Below are 16,548 nucleotides of genomic sequence, written 5' to 3'. Positions count from 1 at the left end.
GCGCTTCCAGAGAATTACAGATTACGATCTATGTGGGCACAATCCCAAATGTGTAACCACACATTGCAAGGTCACAGTTAAGAAGCTGTGTTTTCATCCAAATGGGCCCTCCTTGGAACACTTTATGGGTGCATCTCCTCCTCCCAAAAGACCCATCTGCACCAAAAGACCCATTTGCACCCAACATCTCTTTATATAGCACTGCTTCATTTATTTGTGGAAAGCTTTGGAGAGCCAGTTTGGTGTAGTGGTTAAGTGTGCGGACTCTAATCTGGGAGAACCGGGTTTGATTCTCCACTCCTCCACTTGCACCTGCTGTTGTGACCTTGGGTCAGTCACAAGCTCTGGCACAGCTGTTCCTGAAAGAGCAGTTTGTGTCAGAGTTCTCTCAGCCCCACCCACCTCACAGGGGAGGGGAAGGGAAAGGAGTTTGTAAGCCGCTCTGAGACTCCATGTGAAGGGTGGGGTATAAATCCAATCTCCTCCTCCTCCTCCTCCTCCTCCTTATTCCGCCAGTCAACCAGGACTTCGTCGACAGTACCAGCCTTGCTGACCAGAAATTTCCCAAGAGTCATTGGGAAACTGTCCGGATCAATCAGCCTCCTGGAACAGACCACCTTCACTGGTTCTTCACCCTTGTGGAGGTTCCGAATGTCTGTCAGCCTGTGACAAGGGCGGAATGGAAATCTCCCTCATTCCCAAACTGTGTACTTGACCCCAGAACCAGACAGAACTTATGTCCCACTACCAGTGTTCCCTCTAAGGTGAGTTAGTGTGAGCCAGCTCACAGTTTTTTAGCCTCTGGCTCACACATTTTTGTCTTAGCTCAGGCAGGAGGGCTCCAGAGCAAACTGATTGATGCAGTAGCCAAATCACTCGCTCACAACTTTAATGCCAGGAGCTCACCAAGTAGAATTTTTGCTCACAAGACTCCACAGCTTAGAGGGAACATTGCCCACTACACATGCAAAGGGATCAAAATGTTGAGGGACTGCCCCATGGTGGTCCTGGCCAACATGAAGTCCTGAGCTGCTCTCGTTAAGGAAGCCTCAGCATGGATGTTGGAGTTGTTGAGGATCACAAACCTGTGAGGGTCGTCAGTACCAGATCGGAGACCATCTCCAGCGGTTTGGTAAGAAGACCATTGGGACGGAATATCTTCGTTACTTCTAGTGAGGGCTAATGAATATCTGACTTATTTGAACAGTACTTACTGTGATGATGATCACATTATCTCAGTTTCTCGATAACGTCTGAGCCCTTGAATAAGCTGACTTGTTGGGGGAACATTTGTTGTGATGCTTTTCTGTGTGTTGACCATCTAACTCATCAAATACCACTTTTCCTGTCAGCGACCAATCCTTGTTATGAAAGTGTATGCTGTACATGGGCTTGAGCCTGTGATCTGAAGGGAATGCAGTGGTGAATCCTGGATTTATTTGACAACTAATAATCTGACGAAGACAGGTTCTCTGTGATTACTTAGACATTCTTAACATTTTGAGGTTTTGGGTATGTCGGTGAAAATCACAATGTTCATTATTTGTGTGTGTGTGTTGAAAATGTTTTCTGTGCTGGGGTGGTGGTGGTAGTTTCCTGAGTTAACCGCAGCAGGATTCCTGGCAGATAGACTTCACAGTTCCCTAGAGAAGCACACTGACCTGTGAATGATCTAGAAATAGTAGTGTTGCTGGTTTGTGTTCTCCTGAAATCATCTTATATATAGGATGTGTCCCAGAATCTTATCTCGCGGACAGCGGCTTGTGTAAAGCAACTCTTCTGGGGCAAGTGTACCAAATGGTGCTAGTCGGTCCTCGAATGAGAGCGGCAGAAGGCAGCCAAAGTGACATCAGCGTTCTATATTTTGAAACGGCGTCACACTTCCCCCACAATCCCATTTTCTTGCCCTGAAGAAATGCCTTTAGGGTACCTAGAAAGTTTCACACTAATAAAAGCTAGCTGGCCCAAATGGAAACAGACACCCAGGGCACGGAGGTTCTAGAAGTTGTAGGGGGTGGCTAATGTGATTTGTTGTTTTGGGAGTTAAAACAACCACAGTGGTCTTGCCAGTTCTTGACATCACACTGCAGACAGAGCTTCACACACACAACAGTTGTGAGGGGCTGCCAAGAGTGGTACCAATCTGGAAGGAACACACAGCATTTTGTTCCTTATCACACAGCTGCCTGGAGTCTTCTTCTTGCCTTTTTGTATGTGGTTTTTGTTTTGAGATGGTTTGGGAGACTAATATGACGGCAGGGCTGCTTTTTGCATCAACGCCGAGCATGCGATGGCGCAAGAGCAGCCAGCCAGTCTACAAACCAGAAGCGTGGGTTTTCTGTTTGCTCTTTGCAAGAGAGCAGATGAAGGCTGCGTGCCGCGATTAAAATCCGAGTGGGCCTGCCCTCTTCAGAATTTTAACTTAGAACCTTCTCCCTCCCACCCGCCCTCATTCTTGAGCGAACGTAACTGTAATTTTCTTTTTTCCCCCATCAGCTCGTATTGACAACAAAGATAAAAACGGGACTGGGATTGAAGAAGCAAAGCCAAAGGTAAGCTGATGAATGTAAGCTGGCTGGTTACATTCCCTCGTCCCCCTTTAATGCTTTGCTTTGTCTTGGAACATTTCTTGTAGTGCATTCCCCAGTTTTCATTTATCTTTTCTTACAAAAAAAATGCAATGACTGTCTCATTATATACTTTTAAAGAAATAAGCTTAAAACCATGATAAAGCACAGTGCAGTCTGCAACGAATTCCTCTCTGTGACTATTGCCACTTTTGCCACTCTCCAGAGTTTCCAGGTGTTCTTCTGAGCTGTTGATCTGTCATAATTTCAGTGCTGCATAGTTTTTCTGAGGCTCACGTGGTTTAATCTGAGCCAGAATCCCCTAAAACAAATACTTCTGCCCTATATTCCCAGAAGCCCACTTTCTTCATGTCTCGGGTTGCCAGGTCTGGGTTGGGAAATACCTGGATACTTTGGGGGTGGAGCCAGGAGAGGGCGGGGTTTGGGGAGGGGAGGGGCCTCAGCCTAGTACCATGCCACAGAGTCCACCCTCCAAAGCAGCCATTTTCTCCAGGGGGAACTGATCTTGATAGTTTGGAGATCAGTTCTAATACTGTGAGATCTCCAGGTGCTACCTGAAGTATGGCAACTATATTCATGTCACAAATCTCCAGGTGCAACCTGGAGGTTGGCAACTGTATTCATGTCACAGTCCTGTCTCATCGCTCTAGCTTGGACAGCTGGTTGTTGCTGTGGAACTAGGAAATCCCGTTTGCCAGAAACGTCTTCCCATACTGAGCATTTCTGTATGGGCTGAGTTGTGGTCAGAGTAGAGTAGAGCCTAACTTTATTCCATGTTAGGTGCACTTTTTTTTTTTTTTTAATGTACCCATCCAGAACAGGGTGTGAAGCAAGTTACATAAAATGTGCAATTTGCATATTATCGCTGAAAGAACTGCATAGAATATCGATTCAGGTAGGTGGCTGTGTGGGTCTGAGACAGAAGAACAAAGGTTGAGTCCAGTGGCACCTTTAAGACCAGCTTATGCTGCGAATAAAACTTTGTTAGTTTTAAACATGCCACTGGACTCAAACTTCGTTTTCCGAGTAAGTTAATGCATGAAATATCAGTTTTCCTGAGTGTATGTTGCAAGGTAAAGGAGATGATGGAGCTATTGTAATGTTTCCTGGGCTTCTACTTTATGCTGACCTCACTGTGGTGGTCAGGAGTTAAAGGTAAAGGTTTCCCTTGCTCGAAAGCCAGTCGAATCAGACTCTAGGGATGCGATGCTCATCTGTTTCCAAGCTGAAGAGCCAGCACTGTCCAGAGACGTTTCCGTGGTCATGTGGCCAGCATGACTAGATGCCAAGGCGCATGGAATGCTGTTACCTTCCCACCGAAGCAGTACCTGTTTATCTATTTGCAATTTCTTGCTTTCGAACGGCTAAGTTGGCATGAGCTGGGACCATACCATGTGCTAATTTACCACTGTACTCCATAAGTGTGGTGGCCTTTCTTCATCAGAAAAAGCTTCGCACGTAGCGGAGCAGCGATAGGCTATAACGTAACCCTATACGGGTAAACATCATGATAGAAAGCACCTGTACTTTCACATGCTCATTTGATGGAGTATTGTTTAAAGGTCAGTGATTCTGGTCTTTCTAAGGGCAGGCGTGAGTGGGTCATCTCTGTCCTTTGTCGATGAAGAGGGGGTGTATGGGAGGGAGGGAGCCAATACCTGTCAGCTTCCAATTTTCTTTTACCAAAACTTTTTTGTCATCCTCGCTGTACTTTAACCGTCATCCGCTCCTAGTTTATTTGTGTTATTTTTGCTCCCCCCCCCTTTCTCTCACTGATCTTTGGTTTAATTTTGTTTACATGTTTAAGACATCTGTACCGTCCTCTGTCAAAACCCAGAAAAGTAGATCCTCTGTTACCCCCAAACGAACCTCTTCCGTTAGTTCTATCCCTTTGAAAAAACCCTCCGGCCCTCCTGAGTCCTCAGGAGCAGCTTCTACCCCTAAACGAATACCTTCTGTCACATCCCGACTCACCAGTAAAGGAGCAAAAGGGGGAAAGATGGAGGTAAGGGCATGGTGTTTAAAAAAGGAGTTGGCTGGGGAAAGGGAGGGGACTCCTCTGTTGCTGTCTGACTTGATTCATGTTGGTCTGCGCTAGTTTGGTCTGTGTATTTAACCTGTTGTTTGCAATGTGGATATCTGTATGTGTGGATTGGCTTATTGAGAACTTGTGGATGCTGCCTTTCTGCTAAAGCCAGTTTGGTGTAGTGGTTAAGTGCGTGGACTCTAATCTGGGAGAACCGGGTTTGATTCCCCACTCCTCCTCCACTTGCACCTGCTGATGTGACCTTGGGTCAGTCACAAGCTCTGGCACAGCTGTCCTTGAAAAAGAGCAGTTTGTGTCAGAGTTCTCTCAGCCCCACCCACCTCACAGGGTGTCTGTTGTGGGGAGGGGAAGGGAAAGGAGTTTGTAAGCCACTCTGAGACTCCTTTGGGTAGTGAAGGGCAGGGTATAAATCCAATCTCTTCTTCTTCTTCTTCTTCTTTTACCTCACAGGGTGTCTGTTGTGGGGAGGGGGAGGGAAAGGAGTTTGTAAGCCGCTCTGAGACTCCAAGTGAAGGGCGGGGGATAAATCCAATCTCTCCTCCTCCTCCTCCTCCTTCTAAATAAGTAGTGCCTGAAATAGCTGACAAAGGGTAAAAGAATCAGCATCATAAAAACTACACCGCGGCATCAAATGTTAATGGCAGTCACATAGCATTAAACCGATTGACTAGCCACATCAGACCAGGTCCCAGTTTCACAAAACTGTCCACCAAGTGTTTTTTGAAATAGAAATATCTTAAGCTGATGTTCGCAGGTGTGAGAAATACAGTGGAATACTCTGAGCAAGGGCGTCTGGGCAATTACCTTTCCATGTACCTGTTCTCCTTGTTTCCTGAGAATGACCAGCCCAGTACTGGCCACCTCCTCTACTCCTCAGCTAAGTTTGGCCAGTGGTCTTTATAGCCAAGCTAAGGAACAGTCCCAGCTCACAACTAAGCGAACAGCTGTGTAATGCACTACAGTGCTGCTCAGTTATGTCCAGTTCCCTTTGAATGAAGCCCTGAAAACTGTCACGTGATGCCTTCGTCTCCCTTTGTGGTGCATTAGATATATTTAAAGGAGGGCTTGTATGGCTTTTGTGCAATGTTGCAGTGAAAGGAGCCAGTGAGAGCCTCCTCTAGCCCGTTGTGTCTGCTGGGCTAAGAAGATAATCAGGAAAATGAGAGTGAAGGAAGATTTCAGTGGTGTCTGCATCATTCGATGCTGCGAAGGCTGCAACATTTGGGTTCCCAGAGAACAGAAGCCCTGGCACATTGCCCCCCATTCTGCATCTTCTGTGGAGGTCCATGTTGACAGGAGGTGAAAGATGTAGTCAGTAGTCACATGGCTTTTGTAACGCAGCTTTCTCACTCACACAGAGGGCCTACCGCCTTCTGCAGCCTCTCTTTCTCAGGTTCATCGTTACAAGTAGGTCAGGCTGTCACATGTCACTACCCTCCTTGGGTAATATAGAGAGAGTCATTATCGTTTTCCCTCTCAGGTCCTTTCTCCCTCAGAGACATAAGCAGATAAGGTAGCCCAGCTCCCTTCGATAATTTCCACTCACTCAGACGCTGCACAGAGTTACTGGAGCTGGGGACTCAAATAGTGTTCATCTTCTGTCTTCCTGTGCAGCCATTGGCTAGCTGCAGACATTTTCTTTCTAGCTTTAAAACTCCAAAAATGGGGGGTGCCCCATGCCTAAGGAGCCAGCGCATATGCGGGTTTTCCCGCTGAGTGTGTCACATGCTCCAGGAGCTGCAACCCTGTCCCTCGGTTCCTTTTTTGCCACTGCGAGAGTAGGACACTTTCGAATGTGCTCAGATATTCTTTCCCCTTTGTCATTTTGAAAAAAACAACAGTGTAGATTTCTTGCTCATTCCCATCAGGAAAGTGATCGATTCAATCGCTGTACTTTTCTTCCTGGGAGAAGGTTCCCTTTCTCAACCGAGATCTCTCCTGTGTGGAATTGTGTGCTTAAGGTCCCTCCATAATGGCGTCCAAGGCACTTCCCTTTCTCAACCGAGATCTCTCCTGTGTGGAATTGTGTGGTTATGGTCCCTCCATCCAAGGCACTGTTAAAAAAGAATGTTCAAAATGTGGTATAAAAATGACCCACGCAGACAAGCATGAGTTTTGCCTCCTTTACTTGGGTGAAGCCCATAATTGCAGGGCTTGCCTGGTTTGCCAATGCTTCACACCCAATGTACTGGACCCGGTGGATCTGGTGGGGGAGCAGGCAGACGTTCCGCAGAACAACCAGGCAGACAGTACCAGGTAGCCACTCACAGTACAGGTTCAAGCAGGAGAGTGGTCAAGAGGCAGTCCAAGGGTCAGTTATCCGGAAAGGGAGTCGTCAGTCAGTTCAAGAGGCAGGGGTCCAGAAGTCGGGTGGTCCAGTGTTCAGTTCAGATTCAGAGCAACAGAGGTTCTAGTTGGCAAGTCAGAAGACAAAAGTGGGTGGTGATGTAGCCGTGGTACAAGTTGCGTCCACAATGAGCAGCTTCCCCCTTCCTGGATTTAAAGCTGGCTCTCCATGGGCTGTTTAGCTGCTGCTAATTGTGGCACACATCCCTGCAAGTACTCATCTGGCGACAGGTGTCTGCAATCCATCAAACTGCAACTAGCTCTTAGCTCTGTTCTCCACTGACAGTGCCCTCGCTCAAAGGGTGTTGGAGAAACGCTGGGCCCCAGCCTCCTCCCTCTCCTTCACATCTGGACTGGATGCTGGTAAATTGCTTGCAGCTGGAGGAGAGGGCAGATTGGCTACAGCCGGCGTTTTGTCCAGAGCTTGCATCTCCTGTTCCTGAAGATTGATGGGCTCTATCACAGCTGGATGTTCCTCTCCCTCCGAGGAGGTGGTATCATTATCAGGCTGCACACTCATCCGGTCAGGTGGGCTACGAGGGAGATGTATGACACCCAAGGCTCATGCCAATAGAGCCTCGAGGATTAAAGGTGCATTATGGGAGAAGGCCCTTTACTCCTTGATTCCAGCTAAACCTCCTAGTCCCGGGTCATCGGTCTCAGTTCCACCTCCTTTGGCTCCGACCATTGGACCAAGTTCCAGTCCCCCTTCAGTCCGCTCCATTCTGGTGGTTCTGATCATGAGAGTGGTCCTGTTGCCTACTAAAAGAGCTGCTTCGTTCGCCTTGGTGACAGAGAGGGCATCACCACACTTACCTTCTCCGGGCTCTTCAAAAAAATAAATCTAGACCTCATTCCTAGCCTCCTGCTAAAAAACACAGGAGATCGAAGCACAAAGATAAGCCTAGTGTTAGGTGCTAAAACAGTCGAAATGGGCAGAGCGACCCAAAAGCTCGGACCTCAACTGGGAGTGTTCTGATACCACTGTGTACCCCATCTCCCCATCTGGCTTCTTGTACGGGCTCTTTCTCCGATCCAAACAGTGATCAGCCTGAGATCCCTGCAGGGCAGCCGATGCAGCCAGAACCAAGACCCCCCTTGTCGTGGCAACCCTCTGGCTACCAACAGCCCTCTTATTACATGACCCCCTCTTATTTGAGCCAGTTCTACAAAGAACATCAGCCCCAGTTCTATAAAGAACATGATCCTTCAGCGGATTACATAAAGGATCATCCTGTTGAGTGCCTGCTCCATTCCCCAAACCATGATGTCGGGGAAGCCTCAGCAGCCTCTCATTACAGTCCTAAGAGCATGCCGGAGCTGTCCCTGGATGATATTGTAGGCAATCTAAACCCAGTATCCCTGAGTGAGGACTTTTGCCTATATGGGTTTAGATTCCAGCATTTGGGATCATCTGTTACAAATTCTGTTGCAAATTCTTTCCAGGTAGCTTTAAGCTGATCTTCACCACAGCTTCCCTCAGCCAGACACACTCCCAACTCCCCAACCTCTCTCGCCCACTCTCTTAACTGCTCCCCTCAGTTCCCGTAACTGCCGTTTTCAACTGTCACTAACATTCTGTCAGCTCCCATTGGCTCCTCTGAGGGAGAGGCGGAACCTAACCTGCCCGTCACAGCTTTATAGCCGGATATCAGATTTTCCATGCTGTAAAAAAAGGAGGCATGAAAATGCATGGCAGTATTGGCATGGGTGCAGGCATAACTCATAGACATAGCACTGGTTATTTAATAGTATAACAACAAGCGATACCTCTTCCTAAACCTGTGAGTTTGGGAGCTTAGCTGCAGAGTAACATGAACTGCATCCATGTCCCTTCCTGAATACTTGGTGGTATAAATTCACCCGCTGAAATAGTGAATACGTTCACAGGTCTAATGGAACAGTTCAAATGCTCCTGAAGCCACAGTCTCACCGGCTTGCTAGTTTTACTTCACTGGTGTACAGAGGAACGCTTAAGAGTGACTTACTGATTTCTAAAATCGAGTGAAGACGAGAAAATCATGTTGTTTACTCTGAAAACCATGTACGAGAGTGGTATGAGAACAGTGAGTCTGTTTTCGGAGGCATTGGTTGGGGCTAAATTAATAAAGGAAGCCTTACACACACGCACACACACCCAACCAAAATTTGTTTTCCTTTTGAAGTTTTTGTGCAGTGCGGTAAACCCTACCCTTTCCCAAAACCAGGGTCCGGATATGAAAAATGTAACAAAGATAGCCACTCCACGTCCTGCTGGAGCACAAAATCAAAAGAACCCAGGCAATGCTTCGCGGATCCCAGCCAAAACTCCCACCGTCCCCAAGACACCGCCCAGCCTCGGTAAGTCAAGAGATTCGTTGGGGGCACGGAAAGCATTCCACAGGGGGGTTTAGTCATTTGAAGAAGGCAAAGATCTGCTGTGTTAGACCTAAGGCCTCTCTTACAGACAGACGTGATATCTTCTACCTAAAATATTGCAAGAGAATGGATGCCTCCACGCATGTTAGATGATGCAGTTTCAATGCACTTCAGCGACCGTTTGGAAGTGGATTTTGCCATTTCACATAGTGAAATCTAGGTGCAAAGTGCATTGAAGATGGATTGAAAGTGCGTTATTTAGTGTGTGTCAGAAATCTTTCTTACAGGGTGTGTTTTTCTTTTGATGGAGAGCTGTGACTTCAATCAGAGGTGCCTCCAGAATGAGTGACATGAAATTGATTTGATCTAATCTTCTAAAATGAAACTGATGCGGTTATCAGGGCAGAAATCTTAAGTAAAAGTAACATGAGAAGCATCTTTCCATCCCTCAGCACCTTGGTGACCTGACTTTCCGAACAAATGGAGAAGAAGAAATGTACTGCTCTGTGTATTTAACCTTCCAGAGTAATGCCATACCTTTCCATTATGTGGTATTTATCCCACTTCATAGGGTGGCTTCTATTTGAGAGCATAGTAACCCGTTTAAAATATATAATCAAGATGGGTGGCCGTGTTAGTCTGTCTGTAGCAACAGAAAAGAGCAAGAGTCCAGGAGCACCTTAAAGACTAACAAAGTTTGTGGCAGGGGAGGAGCTTTCGTGAGTTACTGCTCACTTCTTCAGATGCAGCTAGAATGTGGGTCCATCCAGGGGTCATTTCGTAGAAAAAGAGGTGCAGGAGGTCATTAGCATACCTCATTAGCATAACTTATTTGCATATGCCACACCCCCTGACATCACCGGAAGTGTGTCAGAAGGCAACACCCACCACTCAGGCTCCATTGGACTGTTTTGGATTGCTAGCTATGGGGGGGGGGGAAACGTGCAGATCTGGCGGGCCGGGGGGTGGGCTCTGCAAGCTACCTGGCTGCTTCTTGCTCCTTGTGGCCCGACTGAGGGCTGCTGGGAGCAGGGGGCTGGGCTTGTTGCATGTGCCCGCCCCCTGGGCTCCTTACTGCCGGAGCTCGGCTCCTGTGCGCTTCCGCAGGAAATGACCCCTGGGTCCATCGGTTCTTATATCTTAGAGAGTGGAGTGAATGTTGTGCTTTCTAATGTTAGACTTAGGTCCATTTATTCTTTGTCATAGGAACTGGCCTTTTTTGTCCAAGGTAGAGGGTAGAAGGACATTGCTTACATGTGATAGCATAAATCACATTAGAGGATGAGCAGTAGAATGAAGCTGAGATGGTACAGCTGATGTCGCTGGGTCCAGAGACGGTGTTGCTGGACTCTGTATGACAGCAAAGTTGGCATTTGGTTTGTTGCAGGCCTTGGTACTAGAGTCCATGTTACTTTTAAGTAGTTTATCATTGCGGGTGAGAAGTTGTTTTAGGTTAGCAGGCTGTCTGTAAGGAAGAAAAAGTTGGCCCCCCAGTGCCTGTGTGAGGGAAGTGTCACTATCCAGCATGGGTTAATAATACGTTGAACTGGCTTTAGTGGGGGGGGGCGGTGGCTTCTGGAGTTCTGACACCACTGATGAGCCTCCTGAGGGCACCTGGGTTTGGCCACAGTGTGACACAGAGTGTTGGACTGGATGGGCCATTGGCCTGATCCAACATTGGCTTCTCTTATGTTATATTCTTATGAGTTGTGAGCTGTATTTGACCACCGTTGGTGTTCTGTTGTCATTTTCTTTGGGCTTGTCTTGTAGCAAGCTGTCCCTGGGTATCATTCTGACCCTTCTAATCATCTTTCTCAACATCTCAGGAGGATATTGCAGTTGCAAAAATATATGTCACTGATTTTAATGAAGGGTTATGTTTGTCCTTTCAGCTGCCAAGAAGGAGCAGAGAAGGCCCCCAAACACGGCTGCAAAATCGGAGAGAGGTAAAAATAAAAGTAGTCTGTTTGCTGTTTGTTCCTTAAAAAAATTCAAAGTCGGTGTTCCGGTGTTGACCTAAAAATTCGCAAGCTCAAGGTGGTTTCATTAGTACTCTTCATTGGAGGTTAAAAATAGATTCCCCCCCCCCCTTATTAGGTTGCTTCTATGGAGAGTTCTAGTTTGTGGTACGTGTGGCTCCATGGTAGGGCATCTGCTTTGCATGCAGACAGTCCCAGTTTCAATCCTTTAAAAGGATGCTGTAGTAGATGATTTGAAAGACCTCCACCTAAGACCCTGGAGAGCTACCACCAGTCCGAGTAGACAAGACAGGCCTTGATAGACCAATAGTCCGATAAGATAGCTCCTTATGATCTTAGGATGGTAGAGGAGGAGGATTCTTTAGTAGGTCAGAAAAGAGGAGCTTCATATTAATTAAGATGTTCCTATACCATTTTTTCCAAATAAAAGATTCCATTTGAAATTTAAAGTAATCAAAGTCATCAAACTGAATTGTGTTCAGTTTGGGGCACCACAATTTAGGAAGGTTATAGACTAGCTGGAAGGTGTCCAGAGGAGGGCAACGAAGATGGGGGAGGGTTCTGGCGACCAAGTCCTGTGAGGAAAGGCTAAAGGAGCTGGATATGTTTAGCCTGGAGAGGAGACGACTGAGAGGTGATATGATAACCATCTTCAAGGACTTGAAGGGCCGTCATATAGAGGATGGTGCGGAGTTGTTTTCTGTTGCCCCAGAAGGTCGGACCAGAACCAACAGGTTGAAATTAAATCAGAAGACTTTTCGGCTAAGCATTAGGAAGAACTTCCTGACAGAGCGGTTCCTCGGTGGAACAAGCTTCCTCGGGAGGTGGTGGTCTCTCTTTCTTTGGAGGTTTTCAAACAGAAGCTAGATGGCCATCTGAGAGCAATGCGGATTCTGTGAACTTTGGCAGATCACGAGAGGGAGGGCAGGAAGGGTTGCCTCAGAGAAGGGTTCTTTTGGCCCTTTCTTACACGCCCAGAGAAATGCCGATTGCCACTTTGCGGTGAGGAAGCAATTTTTTTCCAGGCCTGTTTAGCCAGGGATCCTGGAGGCTTTTCGCCATCTTCTGGGCATGGAACAGAGGTCACTGAGTATGTGGGGAGAGGTATTGGTGAATTTCCTGCCTTGTGCAGGGGGTTGGACTAGATGACCCTGGAGGTCCCTTCCAACTCTGATTCTATGATTCTGCGGAACAAAAATAATTACATTAAAAAGAAGTAAAAATTCAAAACAGTTATGGTGATGATAAAGTCAGATATCACTCAGGGCCTAAAAATAAAAGTATAAAGAGACAATAAGAGCCATTAAAATCCATCCAACAATAAAGCAGTGTACCAAACATAAAACCCAGCCAGAATAAAAAGAAAACGAACTCCAAATGCTGGAATGAAGAAAAAAAGCTTTGGCCCGGTACTGAAAGACGAATAGGTCGGGTGCCAGATGAACCGCTGGAGAATGGGTTCCAGAAATTGGGTGCCACGTGTGTGGTTAGTTACCTCTGAAGGGAAGTAGCTAGCAGGGAAGGAAGTTGAAAGAGGAAGGAGGAACCTCGTCCACCATCATTCTTGTTGCCTTTCTCAGCGAACCAGCATCAAGTGCATCATTTCTTTACTATCAGAGTCTAATGCAGGGGTGGCCAAACTGTGGTATGGTGTGGCTCCTGGCAGAGCGGCTGGGAAAGTGAAATGATCGGTCTTCCCTTCCCCAGCCAGTGTTCTCTTCCCTAGATAGGCTTGAGATTGGGGGGGGGGAGCAGTGAAAGGAAGCAACTTTAAATGTGTTCTTAAAGACACACACACACCCCTTGCAAGCCAGCTTGGAGAAGGCATTTGTCTCTTCAAATCACTTCCCCTCCTTCCTTCCTTCCTTCCTTCCTTCCTTCCTTCCTTCCTTCCTTCCTTCCTTCCTTCCGTCTCCCTCTCTTTCTTTCTCTCTCTCTTCCCTTCCTCCCCATCTAAAGTTAAATATCATTATCAATATCTGTTCTTACCACTCTTGTTTTTATTTTTGGCAGTCTCATTCAATGTTAATAAAAAAGCAAATTTGCATATTATCAATAGAAATGTGTGGGTCATATTTATCCATGTCTTGTGGCTCTCAGACATCTGACGTTTTTTCTGTGTGGCTCTTACATTAATCAAGGTTGGCCACCCCCGGCCTAATGTAACAGGGATGGGTGTTATGTATCTCGTGGAGGTCAAAAATGAACCAGAGTGGTGCAGCAAATTTGGATACTCACAAAGCAGCCGTTTGGATGCTGCTGTATTTACTATATGGATATTGATGTTGAGAGCCGGGTTCAATGGAAGACCTGGGTTCAAATTTGTGCTCAGTCATGATATTCGTCTTGAGGAACCTTGGACCGGTTGCTATGTCTTTCAGCCACACCTATTTTATAGTGCTGTTGTGAAGGTAGACAGGGGGAGGGGTGAAGCATGACCCCTTCTCTGTGCTCCTTCAAAGGCAAGATGAGATAAATGTGCAACAGACAGAGGAATGTTATTATCAGCAGCAAAACAGCTGAGTTCTGATGCTTGAACTTTATGAACTGCAGGAGCTGAAAAGTGCAATGAATTTTGAGCTCTAGAGGCTGTCTTATATCTCCACTAATTTCACTGTTGAAGTACTGTAAGATAAGCCAGCTTTAGATTGATACCTACAGAAATATACGTGAATTCTCTCAACTGCATTACAGCAAAAATATGCAAGTGGTCTGTGAGCCCTTTCGCTGCACAGATTTGATCCTCTAGTCTAGTGTTTGGCTGTTGAACCAAACTTAACAACAGCTGCATTTTGTGGGCCATGTGGCATGCTAGAGCCTCATTATTCCGACAGCAGTGAAGGTGTGATTTCTTTCATGCCTATTGAACAGAAGGAAATTTGGTTTTGAGTCAGTAATGAATACATTCATTTAAATCAGGGGTCCCCAACCCTTTTGAGCCTGGGGGGGGGAACCTTGGGAATTCTGACACCGCTTGGTGGGTACAGCCGCAAAATGGCTGCCCTAAAATGGCTCCTGGAGGAAATGGAGCCAGTTACAAAATGGCCACCGCCGCTTACCTTCAATCACTCAGTGAAGATCCGTGTGCTGTGGTGGCTGCTGCCGCCAAAGCAACTTTTTTTTGTAAATCTGCGCACGGAAAGCCAGGGCTAATCTGAGAGTCCTGTTTTATTGGAAGAAAGGCCTAGAACGTTCTCAGGATTCATTTGGAAGTGAAAGTTTTTACTCTCTCCTAAAACTTGTCGAGACCTACAAGGAACATCTGGGCCTTATACAATCAAAGTACGTTATCCCAAATGATCTGTTAACAGCTAACAGTTCAAGGCGGGAGTTGAGGGAATGGGTATTTAACATGGATGGGAAATTAGATAGTAATGCAATCAGTCAATCTAGAGTGGCCCCTTTCTTCAAATTATTTAAAAAAGACCATACCAGGTTATCTTACCTAAAGACTTTAACAACAGTGAAATTAAGGTTGGCCTTTACCAACTTAAGATTTCAAGCTGTGCCCTCCATGGTTCGCACCGGCCAATTTCTAAGGGGCCCTGCCCCCTTACGACTTTGTATGTGTGGTACTGGAGAAGTAGATGATTTGACCCCATTACATTTTGAGATGCCCTCGTCCTTTGCCCCCTCGAAATAAATTTATCACTGGTATCTTATCTCTGCAGGAAGGCGTTTCAGGTATGGAAAAAGTTATATTTTTGCTTGCAGATAAAGAGCCATATGTTTCTAACAGAGTCGTTTTGTTTGCATCGGTGGCTAGATCGGTTAGATTGAACGGTATGGAAATGACCACAACCTAATTTGACTCTGTATTTACATTTATTTATTTAACTTTCGGCTTATATACCGCTCAAACCCTTTTGCAATATGACCTTGTTGGATATTAATTTAATTTGTATTTACCTTGGAGCTTTATCAGGTGGGATTTTGTACATTGTTTTTTCTGTATTGTTATGACCTATGGTCAACACAGTAAATTACTAAACTACTACTCGTAAATCTGCACAGCCAATCGGAAACCTTGCTGGGCAAAGGCCCCACCTGGCCCCGCCCACTTCCTGAAAACACTTGGTTGGTGCTAGAAGAGGTATCAGTCAGTGCCGGGGTGCTCACAGGCACCATGTTGGGGCCCCGTGATCTCACTGTATCCGCTTTCCTCTCAAACCACAGGTGAACCGGTAAAGTCTGGCGATAGAAGTGGCTACAGCAGTCCTGGTTCTCCAGGGACCCCCGGCAGCCGCTCCCGCACACCCTCCTTGCCCACCCCTCCCAACAGGGAGCCCAAGAAGGTGGCCGTGGTCCGCACCCCACCGAAGTCCCCTTCTTCTGTCAAGAACCGCCTGCAGGCAGCTCCCGTTCCCATGCCAGACCTAAAGAACATCAAGTCCAAGATCGGCTCCACTGACAACTTGAAGCATCAGCCGGGGGGTGGAAAGGTAAATCCTTACAGTTCCTTGCATTTCCATGTGAACGCCCCTAAAAGAGAAGTCTGAACTTGGCGCAGGTTGACCTACTTGGTTTTGGCCCCTCAGGGGGCCTTTTTTCTGAATTTATTATCCCTCCCAGGCTCTACCCCCTGTGGGGAGGTGCATCTCTGGCGTGTACTCTGAAGATCTTTGCACACAGCTGCATCTCGGTAGATCACTAATGTGTACACGAGGATTTGTAGAGTGTGTGTATGTGTGTGTGGGGTACTATTCTAAGGCTGAGGTTTGAAGACTGCCAGAATAGGGCCAATTAACTCTCCCGCTCTCAGCCAACGAAGGAAGCAAGCAGGAAGGGGAAAGGGCTGTTGTGGCCAGTGCTCCCTCTAAGCTGCAGAGTCTCGTGAACAAAAACTCTACTTTGTGAGCTGCTGGCATTAAAGTTGCGAGGGAGCGATTTAGCTGCTGCATGAATTAGTTTGCATTGGAGCCATCCTTCCTGAGCTGAGACAAAAATGTGTGAGCCGGAGGCTAAAAAAACTGTGAGTTAGCTCACACTAACTCAGTTTAGAGGGAACACTGCCCAGGATTAAACTTTGTTGGTCTTAAAGGTGCCACTGGACCAACTGCTCCTTCTAAGCTGTGGAGTCTTGTGAGCAAAAATCCTACTTTGGGAGCTACTGGCATTAAAGTTGCAAGCGAGCCATTTGGCTACTACATAAATTAGTTTACATTGGCGCCATCCTTCCTGAGCTAAGACAAAAATGTGTGAGCCAGAGGCTAAAAAACTGTGAGCTAGC

The 16,548-nt window shown here is 46.7% G+C and overlaps 1 protein-coding gene across 1 annotated transcript in view; it reads left to right on the top strand.

The window, feature by feature from the left end:
• The window catches only part of LOC107109638 (microtubule-associated protein tau-like), a gene marked incomplete at its 3' end in the record, with an annotated part of 94,733 nt that extends 78,973 nt beyond the window's left edge, over positions 1-15,760 (top strand). Inside the window, exons 8-12 of the mRNA XM_015410310.1 lie at positions 2,497-2,552; positions 4,396-4,593; positions 9,189-9,321; positions 11,232-11,285; positions 15,495-15,760. Coding sequence (XP_015265796.1) covers positions 2,497-2,552; positions 4,396-4,593; positions 9,189-9,321; positions 11,232-11,285; positions 15,495-15,760 — 707 coding nt within the window. The remainder of the gene's footprint in view (positions 1-2,496; positions 2,553-4,395; positions 4,594-9,188; positions 9,322-11,231; positions 11,286-15,494) is intronic.
• Between the last annotated feature and the right edge of the window lie 788 nt (positions 15,761-16,548).

The sequence above is a fragment of the Gekko japonicus genome, unplaced genomic scaffold (genome assembly GCF_001447785.1).
Source record: "Gekko japonicus isolate JY-2015 unplaced genomic scaffold, Gekko_japonicus_V1.1 scaffold1360, whole genome shotgun sequence".
NCBI classification, from domain to species: domain Eukaryota; kingdom Metazoa; phylum Chordata; class Lepidosauria; order Squamata; family Gekkonidae; genus Gekko; species Gekko japonicus.
The sequence above is the reverse complement of the archived record's forward strand: the minus strand, read 5'-3'. Positions and strand labels throughout refer to the sequence as shown.